This window comes from Hemiscyllium ocellatum, chromosome 22 (assembly GCF_020745735.1).
Source record: "Hemiscyllium ocellatum isolate sHemOce1 chromosome 22, sHemOce1.pat.X.cur, whole genome shotgun sequence".
NCBI lineage: Eukaryota > Metazoa > Chordata > Chondrichthyes > Orectolobiformes > Hemiscylliidae > Hemiscyllium > Hemiscyllium ocellatum.
Window position 1 is genome coordinate 13,500,369 of NC_083422.1, and position 13,667 is coordinate 13,514,035.

At 40.2% G+C, this 13,667-nt stretch overlaps 1 protein-coding gene across 4 annotated transcripts in view; it reads right to left on the minus strand.

The window, feature by feature from the left end:
- Window positions 1-13,667, minus strand: part of prkg1b (protein kinase cGMP-dependent 1b) — an 827,021-nt gene that overhangs the window by 279,437 nt on the left and 533,917 nt on the right. For all 4 annotated transcript variants that reach the window (XM_060841873.1, XM_060841874.1, XM_060841872.1 and 1 more), the window contains one exon: window positions 6,349-6,454. In XM_060841873.1, the coding sequence (XP_060697856.1) occupies window positions 6,349-6,454 (106 nt within the window). The remainder of the gene's footprint in view (window positions 1-6,348; window positions 6,455-13,667) is intronic.

The following is a 13,667-nucleotide window of genomic DNA, read 5'->3' on the forward strand; positions in this document are numbered from 1 at the left end:
GATTAGACAAAGAGAAACTTTATATATACAGGAGAACTGAGAACCACACAGCCCCAGGAGAGGCAATGATAACTGAGGAAACTCTGATTTTTAAAAAAAAATAGATTGTGTTTTTCAGGTCAGAATTGCATTGCCTGAGGGTGTGGTGGAGGGAATTTCAATCGCAGCTTCTAAGCGACATGAACAATGAGAAGAAAAATTTGACGGGCTGTGGGGAAAGGCAAGATTGCGGCACAAGGTGTATTGCACTTGCAAGCAGACAGTACAAAAGGTGGTATGCTAAATGGTGCCCCCTTGTGGTGTAATCATACTGTGTATCGACCAAGACTTCAGGCTCAATGAATGACTGGAAACTGCCTGCTAAATAGGACAGTGGCACATCAATTCCTTGCATAGAGCATTCATTGATAATGGTTTGATTTCTATGAATGCCACTTCGCTTTCACTCCTACGTGCTACGCTTGAATTAACCACATCAGAAATGTACTTAATTTCCACTACAACAAAGAAAGAACTGTGTTCCAACCAGACAACTGTGACATCAGATGCTCTGGAAGAGGATGTTGTCCACAGTATCTATGACTGACATTACAGAGAATATACCCTCACTTTAAAATGGTGCTGCACATATCAGCTGAGCACTTTTTAAACTTACTGAGAGATGTTTTTAAATTTCTTCCTAGCAGTATATCTCACTCCCTAAACTGTAGTCTTCCCCAGCTTGACAATCATCGACGATTTCCATTCTCCTCTGGTTCTTTGTAATTACCCCAATTTACATCACTCAGCTGTAATTTCAGTTGCCGAGCTTCTAAAATCTAAATGCAGTCCATAAACTTCTCCCCCTCTCTTTTCTCCTTGAAGATGATCCTTAAAAATCTATCTCTTGACAAAATTTTTGGTCCAGTCTATATGTGACTTCATTTCCAACGCTGTCTGATGTTTCCATGAGGTACCTTTATTCTGGAGACGATGCTGTACACCCCACAATCTATTGTCCTTGTTGATTTAACTATACTGTGTGACAAACAACTGGAACAGGAGACAAGCGAATGGTCTTTTTAAAAAGGGCAGGTCCTGTTAAAGAAAGCCTCTTTATAAATCCAATATTAATTGATAAAAATGCAACCTTTTTACAAATTGAGCATCTAATTAATGGAAGCACTTTTAGAAAGCAGAACAACCAAAGCAGTTTAGAAATGGGAACAATTCACTTGAAGTTACAATCACTGTTGCAATGCATGACTGTCTTGTTGTGCACAGCAAGATCCCACAAATAGAAATGCAACCCGTGACCATTTTCTTTTGGGAAAAAAGATGTGTTGAATGAGGGAGAAAAATGTCTATGACACCAAGGGCAACTTCCCAAAAGAATGCCATGCAATTGTTTATTAATCTGAGGGAGAAATTGAGGTCTCAGTTTTGTAATCTCATCAGAAAGATGACAGTGCAGCACTCCCTCGATCCTTCCCCCGGGTGTCCGTTGAGATTCTGTGCTCAGGGCTCTGGTGTGGGCCCCAATCCCATAATACTTCTGACTGAAAGCAAGCATTGCTACCAAGTGAGTGTGACTGACATTGTCTACATCTTTATGATAGCATTCACTAAACCTATTCTGAGGAATAGAAATACAGCTGGATATCAGAGACCATAATTCGATTGGGAAATCAGGAAATATTTCTCTTGGGAACTAAGGCAGGTCAAGTGAGTGCGGTGGGGGAGCACTTTGGTGCCAGTGATCATAACTCTATTAGTTTTAAAATCGTTATGGAAAAGGACAGACCTGATCTAAAGGTTCGAGTTCTAAGTTGGAGGACGGCCAATTTTGACAGTATTAGGCAAGAACTTTCAAAAGCTGATTGGGAGAGGCTATTCACAAGGGAAATGGATGGTTAGAAAGTGGGAAGCCTTCAAAAATGAGGTAACATGAATCCAGTGGCAAGGCTGGAATGCTGGATGACGAGAGAAATTGAGACTCTGGTCAAGAAAAGGGTCACAGGAGATGTCCCCACATGCCATCTTTTGTACAGAGATGAGTTTGATAAAGCCTATTAATGCTCAGTCACCAGAGTGTAGACCACTCTGATCACATGGGGCACATGGTGGGCAGACTCCCACAACTGGAAGCAAGCAACAGGAAGTGAAGCCTAGAAACAGCAAAGTGCTACTGGTGAATGTTGAGACCAGCCCAACAATCTGATCCCAGAGGGAGGGGAAATCCTGAAGAGAAGGCCAGCAGTCTCAGCAAAGTGACCAATTTCAATATCCATCTGGCCACCAGACCACAGAGAGGGAAAGGCCAAATAGATTCATAGAATCCCTACAATACAGAAAGAGGTCATTCAGCCCAACCAGCATCCCATCCAGACTCTATCCTCATAACCCCACAGTTTATTAAGGTTAATCTACCTGGCCTAAACATCCCTGAACATGACAGGGCAATTTAGCATAGCCAATCCACGTAACTTTGGACTGTGGGAGGAAATCAGAGCAGCTAAAGGAAATCCACGCAAACATGGGAGAGAACATGAAAACTCCACACAAGGCTGGAATTGAACCCAGGTCCCTGGCTCTGAGGGACTGTGCAAACCACTGAGCCACCACGCCACCCAATATGAGGCTAAAAAGCCTCAAATGAAAGATCATAGCAGAGAATGCCACAAACCATTGGTAGGGTGGGGGGATTAATTAATAAGCACAGTGAGTAAGAAACCATTGCAGATCATACGCGTTTCAAGTTTGAGAGTAAGAAACATGGGCCAGAAACAATAGAGTTTAACTTAAATAGGGGAGTACAACTGATTGAGGATAGAGTTAGCTGAGGTAAACGGGGTGGATAGATTAGCATGGATGAGAGTAAGCAAGACTCTCAGCAAAAATGCATCCCAGTAAGAGGGAAAGAATCTAAGAGACAGAGAGCAGGAGAGAGACAGAGAGCAGGAGAGAGCAACAGACAGAGACAGACAGACAGAGACAGACAGACAGACAGAGACAGACAGACAGAGAGCGAGACAGTTAAGAGAAGTATTAAATTGAAAGGAAACCCATGTAAGGAGGCAAAAGTCAGATGACAGCCCTGTAAACTAGGATACATTCAGAATTTATCCAAGGAGCACTAAAAAGTTAACCAAGAGAGAATAAAATAAACTTAGCAAAGTAGTTATAACTTGTCAGTAAAAACTGACAATAAAACTTCTTTAAATATAGATAAAAGAAGAGAGAGGCCAAGTGAACAGAGGTCCCTTTGAAAATGAATCTGGGGAAACAGTTAAGGGAAACAAGGATGTGGCAGAGGACTTCAACAAATATTTTGCATTAGTCTTTATAGTGGGTGATACTTCAAACACCCCATTCATAGTAAAGAATGCAGGGGGGGGAATTAAATACCATCAACATCACTAGAGAAGCATTTGACAAAAATTAATGGGGCTAAGTCCCCTGGCCCTGATGGCTTGCACCCTAGGATCCTAAGATAGGTAATGAGACAGGTAATGGTGGATGCATTGATTGTAATTCTCCTCAAATTCTTGAATTTCAGGGAAATGCCAGAGGATTGGAAAACTGCCAATGTGACACCCCTGTTCAAAAAGGGAGCAAATTAAAATATACTAATTAGCCTAAAATCTATGATTAGAAAAGTATTGGAATCAATTAAGTAATGGTAGAACATTTGGAAAATCATAATCTAATCGAACAGAGTCAGTCCAGTTTCACAAAAGGGATGTCATGTCTGACTAATTTATTGGAGATTATTGAGGAAGTCTCAAGCAAAGTGGATGGAGGGGAACCAACTGTTGTGTTGTGAATTCGAGAAAGCATTTGACAAGGCACCTCACAAAAGATTAAGTCATAAGATAAAAGCCCATGATGTTGGAGGTAATATACTACCATGGATAGAGAAATGGCTGATTAGCAGGTAACAGTGAGTGGATGTGTAACTTCTTTTCGAACAGGGAACCTGTAACCAGTGAGATTCCACAGACATCAATGCTGAGATTACAATTGTTTACAATATATATTAATGGCGTGGAGGAAGGAAGTGAATATACTGTAACGAGATTTGCAGACAGCTCAAAAATAGGTGGAAAGGCAACTTATGAGGAGAATGCAAATATTTTACAGAGAGAAATTTGTAGATTAAGTGTGCAAAAAGTTGGCAAATGGAGGAGAATGTGAAAAAAACGTGAAGCAGTTCACTTTGGAAGGGAGAACAAAAGAACAGGGTATTATTTAAATGGTGAAAAACTGCAGAAAGCTGCAACACCAAGGGACTTGTGGATACTCTGCTCAAAACCCAGGAAGCTAACACATCAGTGCAGCAGGTAATGGGGAAGGTGAATGGAACATTGGCCCTTACTTCAAGGGGGTTGGAGTAGAAGAGTGAAACTGAAATGGTACAAGATGCTGATGAAACCACATTTGGAGTACTGAGAGCTGTTTTGGTGCTCTTCTTTAAAGTAGGATACCATTTCATGAGAGGCAATTCAGAGATGGTTCACTAGGATGATGTCAAGTATGGAGGAAATGTCTTATGTGCAAATATTAAACAAGTCGGGGCTCTACTGACTGGAGTTGAGAAGAATGAGAGGTGATCTCACTGAAACACACAGGATTCTTAAGGGGCTTGACAGGGTAAACAGTGGGAAGATGTTTCCCCTCATGGTAGAATCCAAGACCAGAGGGCATAGTCTTAGAATAAAGGAGCACCAATTTAAGACTTTGATGTGAAGGAATTTCTTCTATCAGAGGGTTAGAGTCCTTGGAACACCTTGCCATTGAGAGCTGTGTGAGCAGAGTCCTTGTGCATATTTAAGCATGAGTTAGGTAGATAGATCCTTGAGCAGCAGCAGAATCAAGGGTTATGGGGAAAATTCAGGAAAGCGGAGATGAGTAATGTTGGATCAGCCATGATCCAATTGAATGGTGCAGCAGGGTCAAGGAGCCATGGCTTGCTCTTGTCCCTATTTCTTATAGTCAGGATCTGAGGCTGTATGGTTCCAGAGCTTTCCACTCTTAACATTCCTTATAAGTAATAACATTGAATAAAACCAGTTCATGTCCACTGAAATGAATATAGACCTGATTCCACTACACCTTGGAAGACTCCCAATGTCTATTGCTCTCAACCTCAGTCTAATAACCCTAATAAACCTTAAATATGTGGAAATGCAGTGAAAATTAAGAGAAATATCATCTTCACAATTCCCATCTGTGATTATTTTTCTGAAATGCATCAAATTTAGAAAATAAGTGACATTATATGGACAGTTTCAGGTCATCCACAAATGATGACAATCTGGGTGCCATTTCGTTTTGGTTTCACATGTGTATTAATAATAGGATTTTCAAAACTGCAAGTAAAGCTGACTTATACAGGAAGCACTTTCAAATTTGGAAGGTCCACAGGGAAAGATGACTGCATTTTGCGTATTATTCCCATGCCCTATACATCACCCCATTACATTCTCTTCCACATTCTCTCTTTTTTTCCCAAGTGACATTCAACCAATTATAGTTTGCCAGGAAAAACAAAGAACAAACTCTTTGTAACTCAAACTTGTGTGAAATTAAAAGAGGTTAACTTTGGAGTGCAACTTTGCATTGAGCACTGGGAAAGTATTGTTCCTTGTAAAACCTTGGAGATTGAATTAGTTGATTATCAGGAGTTGTTGTCTTTTCCAAAATGCTTGTCACTTCCCACAATCTCTGCTGCCCTTCTGGAAAAAATTGCTTTAGAGGGATCTTTCATGTAACAATGTTTAATATGATGGTTCTGACTGCACAAATTTTTTCAAGGAATCAATTATTTTCCTTTCTTTTTAAACCATAAAGAGTTTGCCAACTTGTATTTCTAATTGAAATGATTCCTAAGTAAATTAATATTACAATGTGTATTAACATAACAATTCCAGTTATGAAGTAACACAATCTTGTCAGCATATTCCATTATATGTGAAAGGGGAAAACTACAATTTTCCTATCTGTTTAGTGTTTCTGAAGTGTCACAATGAGAAATAGCAGATTCATAACTTAGACAGTCCCAACCATCTATGACAAGATGAAATAGTTGCTTTTTCACTTGTGTTACCCACACATATGTCTGCAGCTTCACGGTAACATTTGAAAATTGCAAAATCCAATGGGAATGAGCAATCCACCTAATTAAAATAAATGAAGAGGTTGGATTTAACACGGGCTTTCTGGGGAGCTGCACACACACTGTGGAATCAAACAGAAGGCACAAGCTGGTTAATAGCAGTTGTTACTGTTATTAGACATGGAGTGGGAGGAAATGACTTTAATGTTGTTTCAAACAGGGAGGAAACAAATGTAACAAAAATAACGAACCTCTTTAGAAATTCCATATATTCGGCATGCTTGATTAGGCCTGTCCTCATCATTATTGTCTGAAAACATTGTCGATCGATGGCCCAGAGTTTTACATTCGTAAGAGCTGTCAAAGCACAAATGGAGAAATACAGTTAAACAACAAGTGAAAAAGGTTACCTTTACCAGAAAGAAAGCACATCTGGACTTATTTCTAAGAGTGTTCTTTACTTGGAGGTATAATTACTGCTAGGCCAATTTAATTCCTCCAAAAGTAAATGAGTAAGCATAACTGGGTATTCACGGGCGGCACGGTGGCACAGTGGTTAGCACTGCTGCCTCACAGCGCCAGAGACCTGGGTTCAATTCCTGCCTCAGGCGACTGTCTGTGTGGAGTTTGCACGTTCTCCCCGTGTCTGCGTGGGTTTCCTCCGGATGCTCCGGTTTCCTCCCACAGTCCAAAGATGTGCGGGTCAGGTGAATTGGCCATGCTAAATTGCCCGTAGTGTTAGGTAATGGGGTAAATGTATGGGTATGGGTGGGTTGCGCTTCGGCGGGTCGGTGTGGACTTGTTGGGCCGAAGGGCCTGTTTCCACACTGTAAGTAATCTAATCTAATTATAACAATGCTTAAAGTTAAATTGAATTAGCTTTATTGTTACATGTAGTCACATGAGTACAGTGAAAAGTTTACAAGTCCCCATTTATGACACCATCTTAGATACAAAGATACCTAGATACAGATTCTGGAATACAAATTCTTCAAAAGAAAAAATTCGTAAAATAAGGAAATAAGATGTCCAGCATTACAGACCATCAAAAGCACAGAAATCATAATAATAAATTAGAAAAATAAAGAAATAAAAAGTTCAGAGGAACAGTAGCCCTTCACTATTCATTCAGGCTTAACATTTTGACTATGGGAATTACAAAAGTAAATGAGTAAGCATAACTGGGTATTCAACTAACTGCAAGTTTATACTGCTCACTGTGTTAAAGGATTTCCCCTCATACCTGTCAATCTACCTGATTAGCCAGGAGTCAGAACTGAAACTTTCAATAAACAAACTACAAAAACTTTAACATACTGGAGAATGTTATTCCATATTAGATTAGATTACCTACAGTGTGGAAATGGGCCCTTTGGCCCAACAAGTCCACACCAACCCTCTGAAGAGGAAACCACCGCCTTATATTTACCTCTGACTAATCCACCTACCACTACGGGCAATTTAGCATGGCCAATTCATCTAACCATGGATTCATCGTGTTTCTACCAAGAGTTGAAATTTAAACACTTCTATCTTCCAAAAGTGCAGTCACTAACCAATGCTTTAGTGAGTTGCCTGAATTCATTTCCCAACTATTACTGGAGGTCATCTACTCTTCAGCAATCCCACTGCACTGTCCACTATTTGCAATTGTAGCATAGTCAATTTTGATTGGATGTTTTCTAGAGGACGTCAATACATGAACCCTTGACAGCAAAAGATCTCCCAAAATGCCTCACTCATGCACCAACATATATACAACTGCCATTCAACTTGAACCAAAAACAAAAGTTGGTGGAAAGGCTCGGCAGGTCTGGCAGCATCTGTGAAGAAAGGGTGATTGGACCCAAAATGTTATGCATGCTGCCAGACCTGCTGAGTTTCTCCAGCAATTCCTGTTTTTGTTTCTGATTTTCAGCATCTTTAGTTTTTTTTTAATTTTGTGTCACTCAACCTAACTCCATGGAGAACCTAACGTCAACTGGTGTGAAAATAGATTCTGTTACCTAATTGCTCAATAACCAAGAATCAACAAACAGCTAGTATTCACCTCTCCAATGATTTTACAACCAAAAATTGAAAATGTTCAGAAAAACACAACTTTTTAAACATTTTACAAATATTTCTCTGAGCTTACTTGTAGAAATTCAAATGAACAATTCTACACAAATGACCCAGGCACTGAAGAAAATTGTTTAAACCACTGCAACCACAGGAAACTCATTAATTCAGCGAACATACAAAATGTCCCTTAACATTTCTATCACTCCATCTAATCAGTTCCAGGCTGGAATCCATCAATTAGCAAACAACTTCAAAATACAATTAGCTTTACAAGTAAGCTATACATTGACTGGTTAGGTTTCAATTGAAATCAGGCAATTGGGCCCAACCAGCTTATGTCTAGATTTATCACTCAGTAGTAAATCCAATTAGCCACCAATACCACTTCCTTTCAAACTCCTTTTCTTCACCCATCTAGCCAATCTAATTTTGAGCACTAACAGTTTGTACCTGAACCACCAACTGGAATGCAAATTCCATATTCTCATGATCTATATTAAAAGAAAAAAGTTTCCTTTTGTTCCAAATCTTTTAAATTTCATCTTCTATTTATGGCTCTTCATACCTCACTGCTCAACTACCAGAGAAACATGCTGTTGACTGTGTCCCATCTATCCCTAATGTTGAATGTTTATATTTCAATTCCTAATAATCCGTGATGTTCAAATTAAAACATCTAATTTCTCAATATTGGTATATAAATACATTGCTCTATTTGCTCATTCCAGATAGCTATTTGGTGAATCTATTTTGCAATCTGTACATAAAACAATATCTTTCTTGCAGTTGGCATTCAAATGCGAATAATATCTGAGGGAGTTATGTAGGTTCACCTTTCCCTCCTGGTTTTTATATCGTACATCTCCAATTAAACCCTAAAATTCTATTAGCTTGTTTGATCCTTTACAAACAAGAAAAGCAAAATATTCAGACAAGGTTGATCCTTTATCTCTCCACAGTAACTAAACACTCTGCCTCTTGATCAGGAAAGGCAGAGCTCTGAGGTGGTTATACCAACATGACATTTTTTTTAGATTATATTACTTAAAGTGTGGAAACAAGCCCTTCGGCCCAACAAGCCCACACCGACCCGCCGAAGCGCAACCCACCCATACCCCTACATTTACCCCTTACCTAACACTACGGGCAATTTAGCATGGCCAATTCACCTGACCCGCACATCTTTGGACTGTGGGAGGAAACCGGAGCACCCGAAGGAAACCCACGCAGACACGGGGAGAACGTGCAAACTCCACACAGTCAGTGGCCTGAGTCGGGAATTGAACCCGGGTCTCAAGCGCTGTGAGGCAGCAGTGCTAACCACTGTGCCACCGTGCCGCCCATTTGAGATATAAGTCAGAAACTCCAGATGAAATTGTCCCTTTAATGTGCATTTTGATTCACAATTTGATCAAGGGAATTAAGTGAAGACAATCAGTGAAGAGTTTGCATAAAACAATAACAAATTGCTTTTGTAGAGCACCTTTCAGAGTTCCAAGGTGCATTGCACACCTACAAACTTAATTACAGAGCAAATCAAATCCACTTACATACAAATATTAAAATTCATAAACTCAATTAATATTTCTAATTATGTATTTCTGCCACATTGTCAGCTGTCCTTGCAATATTACAAACTTCAAATACTACATTCAACATTCAATTAAAAGGATAGATAAAATACAGAATGGGAATTTTGTCTTCAAACTGCTTAGACTTCTGTATGTATTAATTTTGCCTCACATCTTGACTTCACCGAACAGAGACAGAATGAAAGCACCAAATGCAGGCTCTTTACTCTCTGCTCCCTCATTCAGTATGGCATATTCAGTATTACACATCATTTCCCAGGCCTGAGCCAAAAGAACAGCACAGGTACAACATTATGCCGATGATTGAGAAAATCCAGGCACAGGTCACCCCTTTTACATGCTACACTCAAGTATGATCAAAATCTGATTCCACAAACCCTCTGCTGATGAATTAACACATCTCCACCCCATATTACAATAACACCGCTCAAGCAAGATACCCAAATTTTCACCAGCTCTGCATGAGCTGCTGCAATTTTAAGTGCAACAGAATCTGGACCTGGAAGGGATTGGGGGCAGAGATGGTAGGTGGTCATGATCGGGTATAATGGTAAATTTGGTAGTCAGGTTAATACTTTCTCAGGAGTTACTGCAGGTTTTAATTCCTCTAGCTCTTCTGGTAATACTTTCAATTTTGCCTGTTTGACAGCTCATAATACTTTATTCCATATACTTTGAATGCATTTGGATGAGAGGAGAATAACTTGCATTACAAAATCTTCCACAGACTGTTTATGGGGGAACAAGGTGGTTGTGGTAATGTCACTGGACTAATGTACTGGAGGTCCAGACAAATACTCTGGGTCACAGGCTCAAATCCCGCCACAGCAACTGTGGAATATGAATTTACTTTAAAAATATCTGGAAATTAAAGCTTATCTCAGTAACAGTGATCATGAAACCATTATCAATCATTCTAAAAGTCCACCTGGTTCACTGATGTCTTTTTTCGGGAAGGGAAATCTACTACCTCTGTCAGGCTTCCATGTCACTCCAGACAACTGCAATATGGATGCCTCCCAGTTGCTCTCTGAAAGGGCCTGGTCAAACCAGCTCAGTTCGCACCCAATTAGAACATAGAACATAGAACATAGAAAAACACAGCGCAGTACAGGCCCTTTGGCCCTTGATATTGCACCGACCCATGCCCACCTAACTGACACTAGCCCACTATCCTCCATATGCCTAGCCAATGCCCGTTTAAATGCCCATAACGAGGGAAAGTCCACCACTGTTACTGGCAAGGCATTCCATGAACTCACGACTCGCTGAGTAAAGAATCTACCCCTAACATCTGTCCTATACCTACATCCCCTTAATTTAAAGCTATGTCCCCTCGTAATAGCTGACTCCAATTGGGTGTGGGCATAAAAAATGCTGACCCTAGCCAGTAACATTCTCATCCCATAAAAGAATCATATAAAAGCATTTTTTTAATGGTTCTGTTTCAAATGTTATCTTCAAATTTTGTGCATAAGAGAATTAAATAATACTGATAAAAGGTGTGCGCATAGTACTTTGAGGGTCTGTTCATGCTGTTTTGCAGTAATTATCCATTACAGTATTTTATACGTGTTAGCCTATGCAACCTAGTGTTTCATGGAATTTCAGTATCATTCACTAATAGCTGTTTCAGGAATTCCACACCAATGACACAAAACTTCCAATTAACTTCAGAATAGATCTGCTAAATATCTTATCAAACATATCAAAGAATGGCCACTTGCCTCGTCATGTTTGCTGTTCCTGGATGTCTCCATCACAGGAGCAGAGTCTTGATACAGTTCAAAGGAGGCAAAGACACTCCCTGCATGATAGCGGAGACCTGGGCATGGCCCTTAAGGACAGCAGCAAACAGCACAGAGATTTACACTGCAAGTGCAGCAAAAGCTGTGTGTGTCTTTATTTTTAATTTGTTCCTTTTCTAACATACCATTGCTAATTTTATTGACTACCTGTAATATAATGATTTCAATTTAAAGATTTAATATCATTGCGATTTAATAATTCCAATTAGATTTTCTTACATATTTTAATGTTCAAAGTTACTTAATGATTTTCAGAGAAAGTTGTAAGTCACTTTTGAGTCTATCAATTTACGAGATATATAGGTAGGGTTGACAGTCAGAATCTTTTCCCAAAGGTTGAAATGTCTAATGCTAGGAGACATGCAATTGAGGTGAGAGATGGAAAGTTCAAAGGAGATGTGATAGTCAAGTGTTTCTCTTTTACACAGAGAGTGGTAGGTGTCAGGAACATGTTGCCAGGAGTGGTGGTGGTGATTGATAAAATAGGGACATTTAAGATGAGCACGTGAATACGCAAGGAATGGAGGGATATGGACCAAGGGCAGGCAGAAGGGATGAGTTTAATTTGGTGTCATGTTTGGCCCACTATCGGAAGGCCGAAGGGCCCATTCCAGTGCTGTACTGCTCTATGTTCTCTGTAGCTAAACACTGTTAGCAAGAGGATGGGTGACAGGTAGGTAGGGTGCCAGATGGATGGGGGTGGCGATGTGGCAGGTGGGTACGGTGGATGGGCTTAGGGTGGTTCAAAGACAATTGGATAGGTCGGGGGAAGTGATGGATGTTGGGCACGTCAGACAGGACACTGGGGATGGGGATAGAGTTGGATCAGGATGTGGAGGATGTGGTGGAGGGAGACAGGAAAATCAAGTTTGACCATATGATCAAAAATGTGGGTCTTTTTGAGTGTAGGGCTAGGCCTCAGGTGTCTTTGTGGCATTGTTTGGGTGAAGGATTATGAGATAAGGTGATGTTGGGTTCAGAGTTAGGGTTAAGGTTAGGTTTAACACCAACCCCAAGCACAGTGGTCTATGGAAGGTTGGCAGGGGTGAGCGGTGGTTGGGTCAAAGTCCCCATTCAGTTTGTTGGAGGAAGTGGTCAGGGACAGAGATGTCAGGTGGCCAAGGTGGGACAATGGAGTGTCATGTTAAAACTTTCCGTAACTCCTGAGAAACTGTTAATTCCTCTAACTTGGCCTGAGTAACGATCAAAATTGGAGTGTCTGACTTTCACTCTAACTTGGCCTGAGTAACTATCAAAATTGGAGTGTCTGACTTTCACTCTAACTTGGCCTGAGTAACTATCAAAATTGGAGTGTCTGACTTTCACTCTAAGTTGGGGACATTTTCAGAGGGTTGCAGATGCCAGAGATTCAATGTTTAAAACTTCCCAGGCAGTTCCTATGGAGTCAGGGGTCATCTGCACAATGCTGACACGGAGCTCCAGTGTGCACTGCTGCAACAACGGTCCACCTGTTGGAAGATATGAGCTTGTGTCTGTACACAGACATGTACGAAACAGCACCGAGTCTGCGGTGCTCTCAAGGTTTTAATTAACGGATATGTTTGCAGTAACGATAAACAAAATGTTGAATCAGAGTGTGAACTTCAATTCTGTCATTAAATCAGTCAACTCTAGGCAATCCAATGGTGTGGGATTCTCACTTATGAGTCTTTTAACCCCCTCCACCAAAAGTACTTGAAAGGAGAAATGTGTCTCCTGATTCTAGTAAATAACCAAATACTATTCATGGATTTTTCATACAGTCAGTTTGTAACAATTTTCCTCATTTCATTTTTTAAAATTCTATTGCTGTATTCTTTTTCTGTCACTGATTCATCTCAGCTTCTGGATTTATCCACCCTTTTCCTTGCTGTTGATGGCTTGCGAATGAAAGGCCTATTTGTCAAGACAGATTGCTGTATTCAAGAGTTTAGACAGCATTGTAAAATTCAATATCGTTCTTCCTCCCCTTTCTTTGTGCCAGCACAACCAGTCTGAACAGTCACTTCCCACTGAAAATATTCAACTTTAGTTTAAAAGACCACATCATAGTTCACTAATCATTTAATGTGCCATGCTCTGTAACACATGTCTTGTTGAAAGAAG